The sequence below is a fragment of the Engystomops pustulosus genome, chromosome 3 (assembly GCF_040894005.1).
Source record: "Engystomops pustulosus chromosome 3, aEngPut4.maternal, whole genome shotgun sequence".
NCBI classification, from domain to species: domain Eukaryota; kingdom Metazoa; phylum Chordata; class Amphibia; order Anura; family Leptodactylidae; genus Engystomops; species Engystomops pustulosus.
This window is the reverse complement of record NC_092413.1, coordinates 173,940,817-173,965,496: the sequence shown is the minus strand read 5'-3', so window position 1 is coordinate 173,965,496 and position 24,680 is coordinate 173,940,817. Positions and strand designations below refer to the sequence as shown.

The following is a 24,680-nucleotide window of genomic DNA, read 5'->3' as shown; positions in this document are numbered from 1 at the left end:
CTACTGGGTTTGAACCCTCAGACAAACTTCTAATTAATGGTGCTACATTTTATTTTTTCTATATATTTGTTCAGTCATTAAGTACAATAAATATAAGAGTTTAATATTATATTCATATTACTCTTGTATTACTATTATTATGACTAATCTAGGTCACACCAACAAATACGGAATATCTCGTACTACCAACATGGCTGCTGTAGTGGTGACTCATAAGCCATAAAACAGACAGGGATGGATACATCCTGACAGCCGGCTTATTTGCACATCTATGCTTGAAATCACAAGCGCTGCATTTCATACACTGAACAGTATATTCACATTATGACTAGAACATGCTTTGCATAAATGTGACCCATGTGAATGAACTCTTGTGTTTCCTAAATCCCAGAAGGCCTTTTACAATTGTAGCGGGAACGTTCATGTGTCCCTGTGGTGCAGTACAATGTGGAATGGTGCAATAGCCTGAAAATCTTTGATGCGCATTAATAGATGGTTACTAAGGTAGGTGTTTGGACCACAATTTAAAGCATATACGTCTAGTAAAATAAAATCCAAAGCTTTTCTCTTCTCAAATAGTATTGGAAAATGTCTAAAACCATGAATGAATGCGATGCAGAGTAGGACAGATTTTCATTGGGAATTACTAAAAACTTTGACCTATGATTTGGCCCAATGATACTGAATCATTAACAACCAATCACAAATTAATAAATCTCTACATCTCTCATTATTCATGCAGCCACCAGATAAAGTATAATATATACAGGCTTGACCACCAGAATCTACAGTGTGTCATACACATTCTATATGGTATCCTGTAAACATGGAGTAGTCACCACAAAGAAGCAATAATAGGAGACATCTGGCAAGTACTTTTTCATATCACTCTACTCATAAGAGGGTTTTGTTCTTAATTTCTATCAAATGCTCTTAAACTTCTACTGTAGCATATGGTCCACCCAAGCGTTTTTCCAGAACCGTGGATTTGACTAAATTAAGCGACTATGGAGGCTGAGTGCATAAACACACCAGAAATGACTACACGCTAACAGAAGAGATGCCAGTAGGAATGTTGGCACATTGTCATAGTCAGTTCTTATGAAATGTTACACATTATGTAATATGTGGCATTACAGTTCTGTCTCATTCATTTCAATGAAGCTGAGCTGAAGTACCAGTACCTAACTATGGATGAGTGTGGCACTGTTCTACCTCTGGACGACCATTTAACTATTATTCAAGTGTTTGTAATAGCTTATTATGGTCATTACAACTTACAGGTTGAGATCTCAGGTTAAAAGTTTTCTATAAGTAGTAAAGGACTGCACGTCACTCATGTAGAATACCAGTCCGTTAAGTATAATAATAAAAAACCACTTGGCACTTCTGAGTCTTTTCTCCTCGGCAGTACTTGCTACCTTTTCTATTGCCTCTCGTCACACAGCGGCTCATCATTATCCTCTTCCATACTTTGCAATCCATGTCTGAAGAAGATCTATTGTTAAGACCAAAACGTTACATGACTTTGGATTGTCATACTTTGTACACCAGTAAAATTCCAGTTTTTGCATCATCAAACGGAGTACCAAGTGTTTTTTTTTATTATTAAAAGTGTTTTCTATAAGACAGCATAGACATACGTATGTATTAAAGAAAGCAGAAAGCTCCTTTCATGCCAAAGGGGGTTATTTATCATAGATTTTGCTGAGTCTTTTTGGCTTAAAAAGATCTCTAAAAAGCTACATGGAGGTTTTTGGGGCATTTCACTGCTAATAAGTCTCACAGGACTATTTCCACCTCTTCATTAATCAGGCAAAAACATAGAACTACCGGTAGTGCAAAGCCGTGCAACAACGTGCAAAGCCAGATTCATGATTGGGACTTTTGCAAAAAGTCCCATAAAGGTCTCATAGTTACTCCAGTCCCTTGCTTTTTGTCCAGACTTGTTTTTTGTTGGTCTAATTATGAGCCAAAAAAGCATCGGGAAACTAGAAGAGCAGGAAAATGGTCCGGATTCAAAAGCTCGACCCAAACTGAGCAACAAAAAAAGGGTTGTGAGTGCAGGAAAAGAAGTTAAGTCTAATAAATATGGCGCACATGGCACAACAACAAAAGAAAAAACTTCTACCAAGGAAGAAGGGGTGTAAAGAAATCTTTATAGTATCTGTCCATAAATTCAATAGAAAATAGTAATATAACCCAATTCAATCTCCTTATTTTGTAAACTGGAGGAACTTGTGAAAATCAGCTGTGTAGATGCTAATGAGAATTTAGAGACTGGCAAGGTTGGAAGAAAGCAAAAAAAGATTACGTAATAATGTAAACCTAATAAAATAATATAATATACTAATACCAGTTATTACAGGGCCATGACGCTGTAACCACATGAGGATTTATATGACCCTTTCTTCTTGATTCCCAGGGCCACCTACCTGCTTTTAGATTCTCTTCTGCAAGATGATGAGTACAAACCAGGAGGACGATACTTTGGGCACATTTCTCCAATATATTGAAGATATGGGGCTTAAGGCCTATGATGGTCTGGTAATACAGAATGCTTCAGACATTGCTCGAGAAAATGACCGTCTAAGGAATGAAACAAATTTGGCTTATTTGAAAGAAAAAAATGAAAAACGACGGAAGCAAGAAGTCATTAAACGGTAAATGCCATGTTTAATGATCAGATTGTGCGGTCCCAAGTTTTTATGCCTGAATGTTTTGTATACATGTTACAGGGAATATTTGTTTCTATGAATAATATGCTTTCTATTCACACCACAGCAGATACTGGAAGACAGCCAAGCAGCTATTATCACTCAGCGCTTCCAATGCTTTTACATGATGGAACACTTTTAACTCTTCACTCTCTGATTGCCCATCTACCAATCCATCTGTCTGTCTATCTATGGTATCCATAAATATTATCTTTCCATCTACCAACCATTGGATCTTGTATTGAATCACTTATTGTTCCAAGCAACTAAAACTGCTTAAACTTTTGTCCACATTTTAAATAGCAGCAGTTGACATTGCAGCACATGAGTCACAGGTATATTTAGTACAGACAATGTGATATGTTCACCTTTGAGTCAGCTCCTTGTTACATCTGCTCATTTTATCAAGATACTGAAATAACACTGATGACACAGAGTAACTAGGATTGTACAACACATATATGTCCACAGTTTCTGCTGCTTTATTCCCATACTTACAAATATACCCAAGCAAAGCCCTTCATAGCATACAATTCAAAACATAACCACCAAGTGAACATACAGATACAACATGTTGTTACTTTAAAGGGAGCCTGTCATCAGGGTCCTTTTTCTGGCTCCCCAGTGTCCACACAGAGAATAGTGTACACTTTGCCAAATAGTTTTTATAGTAAAACTGTCTGTTAACCTTTCTGTATGCAGAGTTGTGTTCCTAGTCCCATGGGAGTGGCCAGTGAGGAGTGGGGCAATGGGGAAGTATGATGTTCTGAGGGGGGAAGCGACAAGGGGGTGGAGTTATGGGGCACATGGGAGATCATTTTTTGTTAAAAAACTAAACTTGCAGGAGCGATTTTCTAAGGGTTGGGGGAAACCGCTCCTCACTGGACTGGACTGCATATGGAAAAGTAAACTTTGATCTTATTTGGAAAAAAAGCCATTTTTTACTATAAAAACTCTTTGACAGTGTGTACACTATTCTCTGTGGGGACATTGGAGAGCTAGCAAAAGGGATCAAGATGACAGGTTCTCTTTAGTGTGTAGATTCATACAACTTATAGGTGTACTCTGAAAATCCCACTGATGTAAAATTTGCAACTAGCCCTCTACCTACCACCTGCCCAGGGTTCTCTCAACTAGTTTTGCCCTTTGTAGGTGCAGAATTCACCTATGTACAGCGCTATAACTTTACTACTGATCTACTGATACAACCATTAATGAATTGATGAATGTCTCACATGTATATCAATGCTTGCAACATCAATGTGATTGTTCGTGTAAATCTGCTCTTGATGTATCTTAGTTAAGCCTCATGTACCAGCTGTGAATACACAGTGTGCTCCTAGGGAAGCTTGTTCTCCTGCCATGCTTCCTCCTGGGCTTCCACCATTTTTCGGTTACCTATTATCAATATGTGTTCAACCAAACAACATAACCTGGATGTCCTTTTCTTAGATGTAACTCAATCGTGATTTCAGGACACTTTGTTGGCCAACATAGGAGAAAAAATAATGTTACACATTATTTATGTAATTGGTCCACCATTATAATGTCAGATTCCCTTAGAAATCAGGAATCTTATGGGTAAAATTGTGATGGGGATGTGAAATTGTCTATTCAGGCATTCAAAGCAAATGCTGGAAAATGTGGTTCCACCACAGGTGGCGAGACAGAGGGTACATAGAGTTATTCTACATCTCGCCTCAATTAGAAAATTGTAATTTAGTGTCTCTATTGTTTTTATGGCCTTTTTCAATGGTTGTCTCTATGTCCTAGTCTTCAGTTAAATAAATCTTGTGAAGCCAAATGCTCGGTACAATTAGTGAACAATTGTTGCCTGACAACTCCCTCTTATATGCTAAGTGACTTTCCTTTCAAAGTTGTTTTACATTTGTTGAATATTGAATTATACCAAGGACGTTCCTCACAGGACTGCTGCTGGGTTTTATTACTTTGTTCTTTCGGTAATATCCAAGAGAAAAGAGAGCACTTATTCCTTTTATTTCATTTACTGTGTATTTTATTCTCTTTCTGAGGCCTATGGGAGATGTGTTATTTATTATAGATAGTAATCCCGTCACTTGATTGTATTATAAGTTTTCCTAAAATTAAAGCTGATGTTACAGTACAACCTGCTAGTCTTCAGAATAGAAGAAGGGCTGATGTGTAGTAGTAGATACAAAGGTAATGAAAAGGAATAACACTACTAAACCAAACTCATGGATCAGTCTAATAAGAATTTAATTGCAAGAGGTTTATGACCTTTGCTTAACATTTACCTTACAATTTACTGGCCATGCATTTATCTCAAGGCACGTCACTAGGCTTCTTGAAATTTGGACATTGATCGGTCAGGAGCTGCTTTTTTAAGGCACTGGAGGCATGGTTTCCTTTTCGTATCTTGGAAAACCTATTTTCCTTCCCTTATTGAACAGTGTGTGTCAGGCTCAGGTTTTTCTATAGTACATCCAATGCAACTACATAGGGCCCAGGGGTCCTCACACAGTAGTGGGATGCAAGTTCACGGGCTCAGCGGGTAAGATATCAGATAAAGACCCACATCCTGCCTGTCTACCCCTTGGTGCAATGTGGTGTACTATATTCTTCCCTCTGGTTTAATCAAAGAGGGAGAAAAGAGGAGAAGGTGGATGACACCAATAATCACCACATAGCACCAATTATTTATGTAATTAGTCCCTTTTTATAATATCAAATTCCGTAAGAAATCAGGAATTTTTAGGGTAAAAAGAGGTTATGTACAGATGAACTCACCAAGGGGTTGAGTTCAGGATTAGGGGCTCCTATTCATACCACAACAAATGCCAAATCCACCCCTGGTCTGTGAGGGATTACACTTTTGAGGTCATTATGTGACATGTCTAGATTTCTGTCCTCTCTGTGATGGTGGATGGAAACCTAGCTGCTGTAACTCAATGCTCCCCCATGCACAGCGTCTCTATGAAATCTGATCATCTCTTTTGGTTTCTGTCTTGTTGCTAGCAAGAAAGAACTCAGCAAAACTGAAAAACTATTACATTTTGTTAATTGTGGCCTTTATATACTAAAGACATTTTAACCCATAGGTCTTTTTCAAGCACGATTGCCACTATGGAACTACAAACAAGAAAAAAAGATGCCAAGACCACATGGTGTATCCAGGTCCTTTTTTGGATTAGCTATAGCAATGTGAGACATAGTTAGGGTAACTACACAACGATTAATTAATAACCCAATCTGCAATTAAAGAGGAGCATTCACCGCCTTACACACATGGAGATGAACATACCATTCCGTAGGGACTGCTACACTGATTCAGGGGCACTTTGAATTTTCTTTCTAGTCCCCACAGTTGCTGAGATATCAGACAATCATAATCCTCTCCACTGTTAGAGAGGGTGTGTGCTATGATTATGTTCACTGACAAGTAGAAAATTATCATAACACATGCCCCCTCTCCTGCTCCAGCTCCTCCTCTCTGACCGTGGAGAGGATTATAATGGTCAGGTATCCAGACTGATATCTCAACAACCGTGGGGGGTAGAATGAAAATTCAAAGTGCCCCTGAAACTGTGTAGCAGACCCTTCATAATGCTCCTCCTCTCTGACCGTGGAGAGGATTATAATGGTCAGGTATCCAGACTGATATCTTAACAACCGTGGGGGGTAGAATGAAAATTCAAAGTGCTCCTGAAACTGTGTAGCAGCCCCTACATAATGTTGTGTTCATATTTATGTGTGTGAGGTGGTGAAAGGTCCTCTTTAAATCCAAATCTGGAATTTACTATAGATTCAACTGAAGATTATTTGCATCGCCCTTTAAGGGGAGAAATGTCCTCTAAATCCATGGATTTGTAGGATTTACAGACTTTTGGAATTTAATATTTGCAGTTCATTTGGAAACATTTAGCCCCATTACAAAGCTACTGCATTTTATAGGACATCAGCCATTCAAAGTCACCATTTGAAAAATTGGGTATCCTTTGGATTAGACTTGGATCTCCGGGGACATGTTCAAAATAATAAAGAAAAAATGTTGATCCTTTTAACAAAATAGCAAATTGTATAATGTTGGGGATAATTTTATTCTAATTTAAAACTAGAACTTTACAGGACTAGCGTTGTTATATATCAATTTCCAGGAAATCGGAACATTAATTCAGACAGATTTTATAACTTTTATTTAACAAAGCTTCTATCAATCCAATGCTCTTCTCAAATTGAATCTAAATATTGTCAGTAAATAATCTATAAGTCTTCAGTCAATGCATATAACATTTTCTTCTCCCTTCTTCTGCTTCTGCACAAGCCATTGCTTGTATCACAGCTATTTCAGAATGGGAAAAAGGGACATATATCAGGCTAGAGATAATTTTCTAAGCTTAATAGATCATAACCGCTATAGGACCAGTAATGGTATTCCTTCTTGTTGTGACACAACGACGCCAAATACAATGGCATTACATATTGACACTTTAGCAAATGAGAAAAACTCAAGGGGGAGGATTTATCATGGCTTGTATCAGGGTGCAAGTCATCAAAAAGTCAAAACTCCTGGTTGTGTGCAATTCCATGGTTTCTACCTCAAACCTTAGGCCACCTCCACACCAAGTGGCGGGGGAGGGACATAGAGCTAGACGTGTTGGGGTGCACGGTGGACAGGGATGCTTCATGGTGGTGCATTAGTTATTACCTGCACTAGTTCCTAGTGTAGATTTAATCTCGCTGTACAGAGTAGGGCCTCATACACATGACCACAATGGGGGCCATGATCTGGCTGCATAAATAGTGGCAAGATCACAGCCTCTCTAGGCAACCGATGATGGTGATGTGAGCACACCATGTCTCACCGTACCCTAAGGAAGCCATGTGGCCTCTCATCTTCCTATGAAAAGGGGAGGGGTGAGGAGCCTTCACCCCTCCTCCCTTCTTCACCTGGCCCAGTGCTCGCCCAGGTTACAGCTATGTGAATGTTTTGGACTTATATTTACTCCAGAGAACTAAGAGACTTAACCTTTTATGCATGTACTGTAGATTATAATAGTTTGCATCATGCTAAATAGATGGGATCTACTGAAGTTAGCAAAAAGCTATTCCATATTCTATATACTGTACTAAAGATGGGAAATACAGAAGCAGATATATGGCATCCTTGTAGTTAACACATTAGCTCGTAGTTCAGTAACCAGAGAGCACAATGATGTATTTTCCCATCTCCTGGGATTATATTCTGTTACCTAACTGCTATGTTAGAGCTTTTCTTCGCTCCAAAATGGCTTTTGTCCATTTTTTCCTTTTTCATATTTCATATGTTCTTGCAGATTGCTCCCCCTCCCCCTTACTACAAATGAAATGCCAAATTGAAAGCCTTGTGCTTGCTCATTATTTGTAGTAAACAGCCAGATGCTCTGGGGGTGGCACATGGAGTGACAGCGCTGCACGAATAACACTGGAGACGGAGAGGGTTTTCTCTAACCCTCACTTACAATACCCAGATAGATAAAACCCCATTCTCAGTGCATCCACATGTTATATGTGTGAGAAAATGCATTGCTCTCAGGTATGTGCAGATTTATTCCTGTTGATTTATTTACTGTATTTTGCTTAAAAAAGTAGAAATAAAAATAGAAATGTAACTGCTTCTTTACAATCGCAAAATATAAAGGGAACTAAAACATAAGTACATGATATAAAATTACACAAAGTATTTTGAGCAATAAATAATAACATAAACAATATGTACATTACTCTAATTTTCCTGTATATCTAATGTTAAAAAATTGTCAGTAAAACAACTTTCTAGACCTATCCATTCAGTTTTAACTGGGTAGATCAATAATCTAAGATAGGCCCCAACAGCAGATGTGAACGTGTCACTAGATGCCCTGGACATTAAAGTATTGCAGGTCCTGCTGAATTATTTGCACTTCTTTACTACAGAGACAATGGAGCACATTTTTTGTCAGACTTTGCACATCCTTTTCAATGCAAACTGCTTGCAAAGGTATTAATGGAGAGCAATCTCATGTAGTTTTCCGTCCCCCGACCCCCTCCGTAAGCTCTGGGATGAAGGACAGCAGTAGTTAGCTGCCAAGTAGAAAAGATCCAGATTCGCTTCTGTGCAAGAAAATTGCCAGATTGGTACCAAATGTCAACTAATAGGTTTTTATGATGTTTTTAGCATAGCATTTTAGCATAAAAACACATATTGATAGCCTGTGATTGTCTGTACTGTATGTGCAGTTTGCCCGTGTAGTGTGCAGTGGGCACCAGATTCAGGATTTCTGACACACGTTCTTCATGAATCTGGCACTCCCTGCACTGCTCCGAAATAGTGCACCATTTATAGTGGACAAGAGAGGACAAGAATAGACGGAGTTCTGCATCATAAACTGTATACAGCATATACCAGAGTCATGCAATGTGACCAGGAATAGATTGTTAGGTTTTAGAGAGGACAATGGTTCAGGATCAGAGGAGACCGATCAATACAGAAAAGATCAGAACCAAGAGTGTGAAGGGAACAGCTACCAAATAAAGGTTATTGTCAACTAAAAGAAATTACTAGTGTATTATAAAACTTTTTTCTCTTAGGCTTGTAAATCCTGTAGTAATGATAAGTGGTATTTATGGGACACTTGATATGAACATTCCTATGAAGTACAGTCAATTTAAAGCTTAATTAAACTTTTGGCACTTTTTTAAAATCAATAGTGAGAGTAATAATAGTAAACTTTGTAATATACTTTATTAGAGAAATATGTTCCTGTTTTCCTTTTTGTTATACCTTTATCATGCACCCATATTTAAGCACACAATAGCCCCTCCATCCTGCAGTGAATATTGCTCAGGGGTCCATTTTTGCTGACTTAGTCAATAGTTAGACAATATTGTATATTTTAATCATTGTTCTCCCTCACAGAATGTTAAAGACATCCACAGCAGCATAATAATTTATTTCTAGATTTATTTTATGCTCTTCTCGTCCCTATAAGGTTTAGTTGGGATTCATCTTGAAGCTTGATGTCTAAAACTAGAAATATCTAGAATATTTTATTACAATGAGGACTGATAATTTATGCCCCAACTATTTATGTCAATCATGGTGTTTTCTTTTATTGCAGAAAGATGAAAATCAATATTGTTTTATCTGATTGTCAAAGCTTAAGTTTTATTTATATTGCATCGTATACTGTGTACATGTATAGTACTACAGGACATCATAAAATCAGCAATGCGATATAAATATCCCAACAAACAGTACTAGAGAAAATATTATTTGAGCCATCTAATAAAAATAAAATATACTATGTTATGTCAAAAGTATATGCTGGTAGGTAGAAATGGATTAGAAATAAATAGGCAATAACCTTACGTTCCCTCCAATATAGTGAATGTATATTGTAAGTGCATTGTATGAAATCGAAATCCCTAGACACACATAAATACATGCATTTGTGATTTAAATTATATTGCGTTATACAAAAGCATTGATAGCAAAGTAAAGTCGCAAAGTAAAGTGTTCCCATAAGTGATTTACAGCGAGCATGGAAAATATTCAGAACCCTTTAAATATTTCATTCATTTTTTCATTGCAGCCAATTGGTAAGATCAAAAAAGTTCCTTTTTTTGCTCATTAATGTACACTCAGCACCTCATATTTACAGAACAAAAACAGAAATGTAGATATTTTTGCTAATTTATTAATTATTTAAGAAAAGATGAAATCTCACAAGGTCATAAGTATTCAGACCCTTTGCTCAGTATTAAGTAGAAGCAGCTTCTGAGCTAGTACAGCCATGAGTTCTTGGGAATGAGGCAACAAATTTTCACCCTGCCTCTTCCTTGCAGATCCCCTTTCAGTTCCCTGGATTGTGAACATTGCTGGAGACCATTTTGAAGTCTCTCCAGAGATGCTCAGTCGGGTTTAGGTCAGGGCTCTGGCTGGGCCAGTCAAGAATGGTCACAAAGTTGTTCTGAAGCCACTGCTGTGTTATTTTAGCTGTGTGTTCAGGGTCATTGTCTTGTCGGAAGGCAAACCTTCGGCCCATTCTGAGGTCCAGAGCTCTCTGGAACTGCTCTTAGGAACCTTGAGTGCTGCAGAAATTCTTTTGCAACCTTGGCCGGATCTGCGCCTTACCACAATTCTGTCTGAGCTCCTTAGGCAATTCCTTAGACCGCGTAATTCTCATGTGCTCTGACATGCACTGTGAGCTGTAAGGTCTTATATAGACAGGTGTGTCCCTTTCCTAATCAAGTCTAAATAGTTTAATTGAACACAGCTGGACTCTAATGAAGGAGTAGAACCATCTCAAGGAGGATCATAAGGAAATGCACGGCATGTGAGTTGAATATAAGTGTCATTGCAAAGGGTCTGAATACTTATGACTGATATTTCAGTTTTTCTTGTTTAATAAAATAGCAAAAATATCTACATTTCAGTTTTGTTCTGTCAAGATGGCATATGGGTGTAGATTAACGAGCAAAAAAAAAAATGTTTCGATCTTACCAATTGGCTGAATTAAAGCAAAGAGTGAAAAATTTAAAGCGGTCAGAATAATTTCTGTAACCACTGTACATGATCTATTTATTGGGAGAGACAACAAGTGAAAATAGGTTACTTCTTTATATCTAGTTCATATCCAGCTCTTAAAATCCAAGACTAACCCCGAAAAAGCAAATGCGCAATGAAAGCGACAAAAAATGATTAGCAAACAAGTAGGAGTGAAACTAGAAAATGGAATGTTCCACCAGTATTTATACTAATCAAAGAGTTAGACTACAGTCACATCCCACTTTTTTGATACGCCATGTGTATGTATCGGCAAAACTTCCTGTGTATACGCTGAACAAACCCCTGAACTTACGCTGGCAAGGGAAGGCGTAGTTTTTGTCTTAGTCTGCACAGTATACATCGCACATCACTGTGCAAAACACGGGATGGGAAGATGCAGCAAACTGTTGTAAGGAAATGTCGGGAATCAGCCTAACACGTCCTTACAAATTACGAGAAAAAAGAATAGAATCCGGCCTAAAAATTTTGTTAACTGTTCAATTACACTTTAAAGCAAATCAAACACTTGACCAGTCTGAGTCTATTGTATTATTTTACCAGAAAATGTTCACACATATTTTAGAATATACCACAAACTGAGCACAGATCTTTCTAAGCTGACGACACACCGGGTGTTATCGCTGTGGGTTAGATGCTGTGAAATCCCTGGCAACCAACCTATGGCAAATTACAGTCACGGCAAGGTGGATGGGATTTATACGAAATCAGTTCACATGCAGCATAAATTTTAAAGGAAACCTTCCATCAGAAATCTGCCTATTAAGCTAGATCTGATGGTAGGTGAGTAGTAACATGCCAAGTCCTAATCAGTTTTTACCTAATCCTAAAATACTTTCTAATCTAAACTATACCTTATGTAGCTTATATACAAATAACTGACAGAGGCTACAGGGGTGTGGAGAAGCCTTCCGGGCAATAAGAGTCACTACACACCCCAGTAGCGTCTGGCGATAATTAGCATATTATTTAGATATAGTATAGTTTAGTTTAGGAAATATTTTAGGATTAGGGAAAAATAGATTAGGCCTTAGCATGTAACTAGCAACCTACCATCAGATCTAGCTTTATAGGTAGATTTCTGTATCCTCTAAGCAGTGCAAAATGATTGTTTGTGACATGGGCACATGGTCAAGATAAAAAGGAATGTGTATTAGGTTACTTTCACATCTTGTTTTTATGAAACCTGGAGGGGTGTAGAATGAAATACATGTCCAGCGGAGGCCTTAATAGCCTATGGAGAACAGACACAAAATATTGCATCTGACCAGGCCTCCGCTGAGTGCATGATCTGGGAGACGTCCGGTGATGTAACTGTCCATATAAGATGGCTGCTGCCAGACGACTTTTCCCACTATATGAGCATACAGTCTGGTACATCCTAGGACACGTTAAGAATAATAATAATAATTCCTTTATAAATATAGCGCACACAGAGCTTGCCAAATGGGTCCATTTCCCCAATGGAGCTCACAATCTAATCAACCTACTAGTATGTTTTGGAGTGTGGGAGGAAACCCACGCTAAAACACACAAACTCCTTGTAGTTGTTAAGTGACCCTTGGACTTGAACCCAGACCCCCAGCGCTGCAAGGCTGTAATGCTAACCACTAGCCACCTACTGCCTTTTGGAACCTGCTTGACGCACCCTTACAACAGAAGGCTTCAACTAGATGTGAGTGTACCCTTAGCAGTAAGGGGCAAGGCTTGAATTGCAACATTTTGTTACACAGTTTTTGTTTTTATGAAAAGGGTCAAAGGTTTTTTTTTTGTTCATTTTTAACCAATTTTCCCCTAATGCTAATCCCAATGAAAAAAAAGATCCCCGTAAATTAATTAAACAAGGTAGGAGCTTTTTTTTCACACCTACATAAAATCTTTTGAAAAATTTGATGAAGCTTAAACGTATCGAATCTTGAATGAATCGCTTATCTCTAGTATTAGATTTATTAGATATTCTAGAATAAGGAGTAATGAATTTCTAGCTCCAGTGTCGGGGCAGGGAGCAGTGTGAAGGGAGCAGTGTGTATAGAGGGATCGGTTATGTCAATGATTTACCCGCTTGAATGGAACATAACAATGACAGAGTCATCTCAATGAGGACTGTATGAAAACAAGCCGGTGTCCTTTACAATCCCACTCCACCCCTTCATCCACATCACTGAATCCAGTATAAAGGACTGTGTCAGGAGAAGCCACTATACAGTGCATTGTGCCCTTTAATGTCACGTCTGACAACAGGTAAACAGCTTTATAAGTTATATAAAGTCTGTCGCTTGTATATCACCAATGATGGACGCTAAACAATGGCTCTCTGTTAGACATCTTAAATAGACATATACTGTGGCAAACCCCTCGAGGGCATTTCATGCATCACTCAACAGCTTAATCAATAGGCCATTCTGCTGTCTGTTACAATTTCCTCTTACAACCCGCAGCACCTACCTGATCACCAGCTGTCGGTGCTTAGTAATTCTGCCAGAACAGCACAGAACTAATAGATTTCATCTACAATTATGTTTATAATTTTGTAAATATATTACTGAGATTTCTACGGGAGAGTAGTAGAATTAAAGGAAACACATGTAGTTTGATCTGCGGTAAGTATGACAGAATGGGCTATGCAAATTGTACGTAGTACAGGCAGAGGGTTATAGAACAGGAAAAGCCGAACATCTTGTATATAATATCTTTTCTTCAGAGAGCTTGTTATAGGGCAAGAGGAGCAAGCAGATTGTAAATAGTGTTCTATTTGCAGGCAGCATGTTATAGAGAAGGAGGAGCTGTGCAGATTGTACATAGCATCCTATCTGCATTCAGGATGTTATAGAGCAGGAGGAGCTGTGCCGATTGTACATAGCTACCTATCTGCAGACAGCATTTTATAGAGCAGGAGGAGCTGTGCAGATTGTTCATAGCATGCAGGCAGCATGTTATAGTGTAGGAGGAGCTGTGCAGATTTTACATAGGGGCTTATTTACTAAAGGTCCTGTGGCCGCATTTCCGTTGGGTTTTCCAACGTTTTCAGGGATCAGAAAAGCCAACAGGGTTTTAGAAGGGGATGGTGTCGCACGTGATTTTGGTGCATTGGTGCCAGCTTTCATGCTTTTCTATAAAAATAAAATGTATTGTCTAGCTACTTTGGTGAGTGAACCCTTCTTCAGGACTGCTCATACTGAAAGAGTTTTACTGTTTTATGAGTATAGAGATGACAATGATTTTCATCAGAAGTGAAACGTATAGGGGCAATTATTATATTTTTGGTGTTATGAGTAATGACGTCTTGACCCCATTAATTGGAGTGATGTTGATGCTTATTGCTTTATTTTTAGTCTTTGTATAATGATAATCACGAGCTGCAGTCCGACCACATAGGAGACTTAATGGTGGGATTGTCACTTATCACCTATCCTCTGTGATAACCTATTTATGGGACATGCATTGCACTTTTGTCCAGTAATATATACATTTCATTTTACATGCTTTTTATTGCTTTTACGATGCAGTATGTTTATCCATCCGCATATTATTTAGACAGTATAACCTTTCTGTACAATGAGTGCTGATTCCAGTTATCCTGCCCCCTATATTTAGACATATCATAGAACACTCATCATTTTTAATACATTCAATACTTTCCCCAAAAATCAATCGCCTGGAGTGAAGCTTGGTGTAGGTTGTCAGGAAGCTAAGCTCCAAATTTTGTTGCGTATTAACATTAATGATTGGGTCTGGGACTAATGTCTGGCTGTTAATAAATCAGCATATTCATTACACTAAATACTTGGGGAGAGGAAGGGTGAGATCCCTTTATGTACATTCAATAGGTTAAATGCCATGTCCTTCGGAGGCCAATATTTATTAGACATCTTGGAGTTTCCCAAAGAATTTCAGTGATTGACTCTGAGACTGATCTGGTCTTATAAAGATATAAGTTCTTCTATACATATTATAGAGATGTGCCCATTTTTCCAACTTGGTTACAAACTCCAATTACTTATTAAATCTATTCAATAAATATTATTACTTGTTAACAAAACCCTACTGAGGTTGTAATTCCCGTAGACACATTGTAGAATCTGCTCGGTTTTAGGGTGCCAGTTAGTATTAAAGTATATCTACCATTAGATTTACTCATGGTAGGTAGATGTCCCAAACTTACATGCTTATTCTTTCTTCTAGGGATGGCATCCCTTTTTTTCCTATGTCTGGGAATGGACAGATTTTCCTACTATATACATTTTTAAAATTTTAAATGAGGTGCTCCGGCCTCTTAGCTCCGCCATCTGATAACATAGCCCCCATCTGTGTTCTCTGCAGTATGGTCACTCCACAGACATCATTAATGGGTGAGACCAGGCTGCAATGAACACAGACAGGGAATATATTATCAGAGTCTTTTTTTAGAAAAATATGTCCGCTCCCGGACATAGGAAAAACAATGTCATCCCCTAGAGAAAAGAATGAGCAAGTAAGTTTGGGACATCTATCATTAGTAAATCTGATGGTAGATGTCCTTAAAATTGACAATAACTAATGGATCTCTAAAGGAGATCCAGGGAAATATAAATAAAGGCTAAACTAAGGAACAAACACAAAGTGAGTGTACAGTATAGGGAAGGATGTGCCTTACTAATTATCTATGTATAATCTCATATACATACCAGACACGCACATAACCCCCACAGTGCCCGTACCACCTCCACTGATGTCTTAGCCAATCCAGCAATGGTGTCATTTGAGTTTTCTTCCCTGACAGATTTGGGAGAATACACCTGCCTTCTACAAGCTATCATTTTTTTTTTTATTTTCTGTCACTATAACTGTATGTTTTGTTTCCAAAACAAAATGTAGGTTTTAATAGTATAATTTTTTGTTTTGTATCGCCTACTGGCAATTTTTTATTGACCGTTTCTGTGTAACATGTTTAAAAAAGACTTTTTAAAAAAAAAAAAATTCTGAAATTATCTTAAAACTAAAGAAACATAAAACAAAAAATCTCTGGGTCACAAGCCATACCAAATTTATAGGGGTTTTCCTTCCTTTGACTACTAAAATACTTTTGGGGAAAAAAAAACTTTTTTCATTGCTTCTATCCAAGCACCATAACTTTTAAAATCTTTTGTAAATTTTGCTTGTGAGGGCTTATTTTTTTGTGAAAAGACTTTTATTTGTACACACTTGTGGTTCATAACGTTTTTTGATCGTGATTAATACAACATTTTGTGTGCTGGATGATTAAAAAATTTGAATTTGGGCATAGTTTTCCTGTAAATTTTTTTGTTGCACGGGAAAATACTATTATAGTTTTGTAGCCTAGGTTTCAACAGGTGTGGAGCAGGGGCTCTATGTTCAAGCCACTATTTCTGAGTGGCGGTAAAAATCCCTTGTGATTTTTTTGTCTTCGTACGATGCTTCCTTGGAAAACCTTCAGGGAAGCAAATCTTGCACAAATCACTCATCTCTATACTTAATGGATTTGGTTTGGTCATACCCATGTAGAAACCAACATGTAGTTACATAGAAATATGATTTTTTTTATAGATTTAAATGGGATGTCCTGGATGATCTTTATTTAGGAAAGGCACCAAACATATCCCTGGGGTGTGTATGGTGTTTCAACGGAAATTCACAAAATAAATTGGGCTTTCATAGAAATATGAACATACGGACATGCCTTGAAATCCACCAAAGGTCATCAGGTCATTGTACACATTTCAATTAGGGATCCTCATTGTAAGCATCCACTAACTTCACTAATGTGTTAAGGAAGCCACCACTCGCCACTTGCAACAAGCAAATGAAAGCCTCTTTGTTTCCCTACAGCCGTTACAAAGGATTATGTGCTCTCCACAAATTGCTGCACTATAGGGATTACCGGAGGATTGTAGTAGTGACCGTCATTGCAATCATTCTCACTAATGCTCTTGTAGACTGGGCACCGTGCCTTGTCCTAGAAACTCACCACGGTCAGCCTTGGCTATCAAAGTCCGTCTTGATTACAAGTACGTATTTACAGTCTGGTCAGGCTGAAATTCACATTCTACAGTAATACACAATTTCAATGTATCTTCTGCGGATATGAAAACGCTAAAGTCAGACTTTTATCGCTCCCATTCATGTAATAGGAGGTTGGGATCTCACATGACTAGGAATTATCAAGACTTCATCTGATTGAGGGCAGAATGTGAAGCGGAGCCTAGGTTTGCAGCAGCATTTGTCTCGTCTGGCGCTCTGCTGACAGCAGACTGAGCTCTGTAAGGGGAATGATTGCTTTTTGCAGCTTTGCCTGCCTCAATGCATGTTATTTACAGCGTGAGGAAGAAAATCTGTTGGAAGGAATGATTGAATGTTTTAGCACTTTGGGTAATGACCTTTTTTGAATAAAGAGTAAAACATCACTCCGAACCACTGAGGATGCGCCGAGCAGTCATTTTCTTGGAGACAACCCATCCATAATTTAACACAAGTGGCAATCATGTTAACTCCAACAAAGCTACAATTCCCTTGTCTGTTTCATGAAAACTGATTGACTCCTCCTGACCTACAATAGATATAGATTTTAAAAAATGTCTATTGTGAGACTGATGATGCGGCAATGTCACAGCTGGCTACTTGATGGCTGTGTAGTAAAGTTATACATAACCTACTCTCTATATTTCTCTCTTGTGAACTTAGATTATATTGTATATTTTTCTAACGCCACTCAAAACTAAGGCCTGTTCTCAAATAAATGTCAGTAGGTATTTGTCCCCCAAGCTTTATGAGACAGTGAATTTTTTTGGTTTGTTTTGTATTTTTTGCCTCTCAAAGGGAAAGGGAAGGGGATGTTTTGGTAATTGTAATTGCTGTAAATATTTAGATATTTTATATACTGTGTATACAATACCTGCTACCTGCATACAGTTGGGATGCCATTGCCAGGGACGTGGAGTCGGTAAGACAAACTTCCGAGTCTGATTCCTCAATTTCTCTAACTCCAACTCCACTAAAATGGTCACTTACTCCTTCTCCATGACCCCGACTCCAGAGTTTTGTTTTCGCGGTCGTTCTAGCAGTGCTAGAGATGAGATAATGCGTTCCTTCCCAGTGAGTTATTCCTCTAATCTGTAGCAGAGGAGCTTCACTGCTGAGCATGTACATAAAGTGCAGCACATATTCATCTCAACTAAAAGCCTATATCTGGGGTGCACAACCCGCAGCATGTCAAGCCTTGTTTTTCAAGCTGCACCCTACGAACAATCAAGAGTCCAATGAATAAATTCTTCTGAAAAAATACTCAGCACATCAAACTTACTAATTTATTATATGTGGAGTCAAAGTCAATCAATTTTCTCACTACTCTGACTCCACCAAAATGATCACTGATTGCACGACTCGACTCCAGAGCCCTGGCTGGATATAGCCCTTGTGTCATCGAAAAAGCCAACAATGGCATTGACAGTAGAAAAGACTGGAATACAATTTTTGGATCAGCTAGTCGACTTATACAAGGGGCTGTGGAAACCACAGCCATGTTTGTAAGGCCATTCAAAGTAATTTGTCCATCTGTTGAATTAATGGATAGAACATGGACATCTTTGTTGTTTGTGTGCATGTTTCCTGAGACTGTGTAGGGAAACTACCCCATCTGGAAACACCTACATTTTAAAAAAACTCAGTGTTATAACTGTGCAATGTAACAATGCAGAGTAGTGAAAAGATGCTGCTGATTATTATAATCGTAACCTTTTATCCCATGCTCAGAAAATAATGTAAAGCTTTAAAATAAACCTTAAATACAATAAAAAACACATTGAAAAGCGACTTTGTGTATAATTATTAAACACCAGTGCAGATGTTAATGTCTAGTTATTATTTATGTTCTTATGGATGTGAGCTATTTGTAGCACTAACTCCACAATTAGAGATCTCTTCTCCTCCTTCTACTTCTTGGCAGTGGATTGTCAGAGCACAGAAATAAAGATTGCCTTCCCTTATTTCTAACGCTTTTAGTTAGGACTTAATCACTCACATTCATCCACAATAAATAGTTCTGTTCCAGAATCCAGGATTCCCTGCTGGAATTATTACATCTAAAATAATACTCAATGCATTGTTTCAGTAGTGTCATTGGTGATATGAGTGTCCCTGAGTCCCCCTGTGTACACATATTTTCATTGAATTATTAAGTTGTAATGTAATAGGATATATAATTGAATGTAAACATTTCTTTCTCAATATGAATTAAAATATAAACTGGTTTTCCATATTAAGGGACAGTAAGGAAAAGACACATCCCATATCTTAGGAGGCATCTTAATATATGAAGCAGGTCCCATGACCCCACAGAACTTCCAATATAAAAGTATTACAGTGTATTATACAAGCAATCATATGATCACTAGAGATGAGCGAACATACTCGTCCGAGCTTGATGCTCGATCGAGCATTAGCGTACTCGTAACTGCTCGTTGCTCGGACGAGTATTTCGCCCGCTCGAGAAAATGGCAGCTCCCGCCGTTTTGCTTTTTGGCGGCCAGAAACAGAGCCAATCACAAGCCAGGAGACTCTGCACTCCACCCAGCATGACGTGGTACCCTTACACGTAGATAGCAGTGGTTGGCTGGCCAGATCAGGTGACCCTGGGATAGACTAGCCACTGCCCGCGCTGCTCGGATCATTCTCTGTCTGGATGCCGCTAGGGAGAGAGCTGCTGCTGCTCAGGGAAAGCGTTAGGGTGTTCTATTAGCTTACTGTTAGGCAGGAGTGATTCTAAAAGAACCCAACAGCCCTTCTTAGGGCTACAATAACGTTATAATTTTTTTTTTTTTTTATTTGCAGCTAGTACCATATTGTGAGGAATTAGCAGGGGGACTTGCTACCGTTGTGTTTAGCTCTTAGTGACACACATATCCACCTCAAACACCAAAGTGGGAAAATTTATTAGGGGTTTGAGTAGAATTAGGCACAGTCTGCCAGTTTCTTTTTATTTTACGTTTATTTTTTTCATAACTCAGCGTCATCTCATCTGGCATAGTAGTGTGCTGTAATACTTGGCTAGAAAATAGCCATAGGAGAATACAAACGTCTTAATTACGCCTACAGTAGCGTTATATATATTTGATTTCTGGTTGATCTGCTGGTGGCTGTACTTGCTGCAGTGCATCTACTATCAAATTGGGAGCAATTTGGAGTCAGACTTGCGACCACTGTGTTTTAGTGACGCACATATCCATCGCAAAGACCGAAGTGGGAAAATTTATTAGGGCCCGGGGTTGTATTTCAATTAGGCACAGTCTGCCAGTTTCTTTTTATTTTACGTTTATTTTTTTCATAACTCAGCGTCATCTCATCTGGCATAGTAGTGTGCTGTAATACTTGGCTAGAAAATAGCCATAGGAGAATACAAACGTCTTAATTACGCCTACAGTAGCGTTATATATATTTGATTTCTGGTTGATCTGCTGGTGGCTGTACTTGCTGCAGTGCATCTACTATCAAATTGGGAGCAATTTGGAGTCAGACTTGCGACCACTGTGTTTTAGTGACGCACATATCCATCGCAAAGACCGAAGTGGGAAAATTTATTAGGGCCCGGGGTTGTATTTCAATTAGGCACAGTCTGCCAGTTTCTTTTTATTTTACGTTTATTTTTTTCATAACTCAGCGTCATCTCATCTGGCATAGTAGTGTGCTGTAATACTTGGCTAGAAAATAGCCATAGGAGAATACAAACGTCTTAATTACGCCTACAGTAGCGTTATATATATTTGATTTCTGGTTGATCTGCTGGTGGCTGTACTTGCTGCAGTGCATCTACTATCAAATTGGGAGCAATTTGGAGTCAGACTTGCGACCACTGTGTTTTAGTGACGCACATATCCATCGCAAAGACCGAAGTGGGAAAATTTATTAGGGCCCGGGGTTGTATTTCAATTAGGCACAGTCTGCCAGTTTCTTTTTATTTTACGTTTATTTTTTTCATAACTCAGCGTCATCTCATCTGGCATAGTAGTGTGCTGTAATACTTGGCTAGAAAATAGCCATAGGAGAATACAAACGTCTTAATTACGCCTACAGTAGCGTTATATATATTTGATTTCTGGTTGATCTGCTGGTGGCTGTACTTGCTGCAGTGCATCTACTATCAAATTGGGAGCAATTTGGAGTCAGACTTGCGACCACTGTGTTTTAGTGACGCACATATCCATCGCAAAGACCGAAGTGGGAAAATTTATTAGGGCCCGGGGTTGTATTTCAATTAGGCACAGTCTGCCAGTTTCTTTTTATTTTACGTTTATTTTTTTCATAACTCAGCGTCATCTCATCTGGCATAGTAGTGTGCTGTAATACTTGGCTAGAAAATAGCCATAGGAGAATACAAACGTCTTAATTACGCCTACAGTAGCGTTATATATATTTGATTTCTGGTTGATCTGCTGGTGGCTGTACTTGCTGCAGTGCATCTACTATCAAATTGGGAGCAATTTGGAGTCAGACTTGCGACCACTGTGTTTTAGTGACGCACATATCCATCGCAAAGACCGAAGTGGGAAAATTTATTAGGGCCCGGGGTTGTATTTCAACTAGGCACAGTCTGCCATTTCCTTTTTTATTTTACGTTTATTTTTTTCATAACTCAGCGTCATCTCATCTGGCATAGTAGTGTGCTGTAATACTTGGCTAGAAAATAGCCATAGCAATAGGATAGCATCTTTTGGTTTTAAAAACTAAAAAACACAAAAAAAAAAACAAAACAAACAAAAAAAAAAAATTAAAAAAAAAAATACAAGTTATAACTCTCATTTTCAAAATGTTTAACCCGAGGGCTAGGGGTAGAGGACGAGGGCGGGGACGTGGGCGTCCAACTACTGCAGGGGTCAGAGGCCGTGGTCCTGGGCGGGGTGAGACACCACCTGCTTATGAGGGAGCAGGGGAACGCCGCAGAGCTACACTCCCTAGGTTCATGTCTGAAGTTACTGGGAATCGTGGTAGAGCACTGTTGAGGCCAGAACAGTGTGAACAGGTGATGTCGTGGATTGCCGACAATGCTTCGAGCAATTTGTCCACCAGTCAGTCTTCCACGCAGTCCACCCATGTCACCGAAATCGGCACTCCTCCAGCTCCTGCACCTCAGCCTCCTCCCCCCCAGTCTGCCCCCTCCCAGCAAAATTTGCCATTTGAACCGGCATACTCTGAGGAACTGTTTTCTGGACCCTTCCCACAGTCACAAACCACTTGTCCGGTTGCTGATGAGCAATTTTCCGATGCCCAGGTTTTCCACCAGTCGCAGTCTGTGGGTGATGATGACCTTGTTGACGTAGTGGAAGAAGTGTGTAAAGAGGTGTCCGACGATGAGGAGACACGGTTGTCAGACAGTGGGGAAGTTGTTGTCAGGGCAGGAAGTCCGAGGGGGGAGCAGACTGAGGGATCGGAGGATGATGAGGTGACAGACCCAAGCTGGGTTGAGAGGCCGGGTGAACACAGTGCTTCTGAGACGGAGGAGAGTCCTCGACCAGAACAGGTTGGAAGAGGCAGTGGTGGGGCCAGACGGAGAGGCAGGGCCAGAGCTGGTGCATCAGCGCCAAATGTGTCAACTAGTGAAGCTCCCGTGGCGAGGGCTCCTGCGGCGAGGGCTAGATTTTCAGAAGTCTGGAGGTTCTTTAAGGAAACACCGGATGACCGACGGACTGTGGTGTGCCACATTTGCCAAACCAGGATCAGCAGGGGTTCCACCACTACTAGCTTAACTACCACCAGTATGCGCAGGCATATGAATGCTAAACACCCCACTCAGTGGCAACAAGCGCGTTCACCTCTGGCCGTGCACACCACTGCTCCTTCCCCTGTGTCAGCTGATAGTCAGCCCCCTGCCCAGGACCCTGCCACAAAAACCCCATCGTCACCTCCACGATCCTCCACAGCATCCACCAGCGTTCAGCTCTCCATACCCCAGACGCTGGAGCGGAAACGCAAATATAGTGCAACCCACCCGCACGCCCAAGCCCTTAATGTGCACATCTCCAGATTGCTAAGCCTGGAGATGCTGCCCTATAGGCTAGTAGAGACCGAGGCCTTTCGCAGCCTCATGGCGGCGGCCGCCCCTCGGTATTCGGTCCCCAGCCGCCACTACTTTTCCCGATGTGCCGTCCCAGCCCTGCACCAGCACGTGTCAGACAACATAATCCGTGCCCTGACCAACGCCGTTTCTGACAAGGTCCACCTGACCACGGACACGTGGACGAGTGCTGCCGGGCAGGGCCACTATATATCTCTGACGGCACATTGGGTTAACTTGGTGGAGGCTGGGACCGAGTGTGACCCTGCAGCTGGTCATATACTGCCGACGCCGAGGATTGCGGGGCCTACCTCGGTCCAGGTGTTTGAGGCCTACTATGCCTCCTCCTCCTCCCACCCCTCCTCCACCTCCTCCTCCGAACGACCATCCGTGGGCATGGCGCCATCAGTCGGTAGCTCTAGGCACAGCAGCAGTGCCGTCGCTAAGCGACAGCAGGCGGTGCTCAAACTGCTGAGCCTAGGCGATAAAAGGCACACCGCCCAAGAACTATTACAGGGCATCACGGCGCAGACTGATCTGTGGCTGGCACCGCTGAACCTGAAGCCAGGCATGGTTGTGTGTGACAACGGCCGTAACCTGGTGGCGGCTCTGCAACTCGGCAGACTGACACATGTGCCATGCCTGGCCCATGTGTTAAATCTGATAGTTCAGCGTTTCCTCAAGACATACCCCAATCTGTCTGATTTGCTCACGAAGGTGCGCCGCATCTGTGCGCATTTCAGGAAGTCCAGCACAGATGCTGCCACTCTCAGGGCAGCGCAGCGCCGCCTCCAACTGCCCGCTCACCGACTGTTGTGCGACGTGCCCACGAGGTGGAATTCAACACTGACCATGTTATCCAGAGTTTACCAGCAGCGCCGAGCGATTGTAGACTGCCAGATGTCAACTTCCACCAGAACTGGTAGTCAGGTCAGTCAGCTTCCTCAAGTCTACAATGAGGAGTGGACGTGGATGTCTGATATCTGTCAGGTGCTGAGTAACTTTGATGAGTCAACACAGATGGTCAGTGGCGATGCCGCCATCATCAGCCTCACCATCCCGCTGCTTGGCCTGTTGAAAAACTCTCTGGTCAGCATGAAGTCGGAAGCTTTGCGCTCCTCACAAGAGACAGGGGAAGAAGATTCCCTTGTTGATAGCCAAAGCACCCTTAGGTCTGTTTCTCAGCGCATATCGGAGGAGGTGGAGGAGGATGAGGAGGAAGAGGAGGAGAATGTTGGCGAGACACAAGAGGGGACCATTGTTGAGTCCTACACTGTTGAGCGTGTATGGGCAGAAGAAGAGGAGTTGGAGGAGTTGGAGGAGGAGGAAATGGACAGTCAGGCCAGTGAGGGGAGTG

General features: G+C 40.3%; 1 protein-coding gene across 2 annotated transcripts in view; it reads left to right on the top strand.

Moving 5' to 3' along the window:
- Positions 1 to 24,680, top strand: part of NYAP2 (neuronal tyrosine-phosphorylated phosphoinositide-3-kinase adaptor 2) — a 105,805-nt gene that overhangs the window by 14,917 nt on the left and 66,208 nt on the right. For both annotated transcript variants that reach the window (XM_072143051.1, XM_072143052.1), the window contains exon 2: positions 2,426 to 2,663. In XM_072143051.1, coding sequence (XP_071999152.1) covers positions 2,461 to 2,663 — 203 coding nt within the window. In that variant the 5' untranslated portion in view covers positions 2,426 to 2,460. The remainder of the gene's footprint in view (positions 1 to 2,425; positions 2,664 to 24,680) is intronic.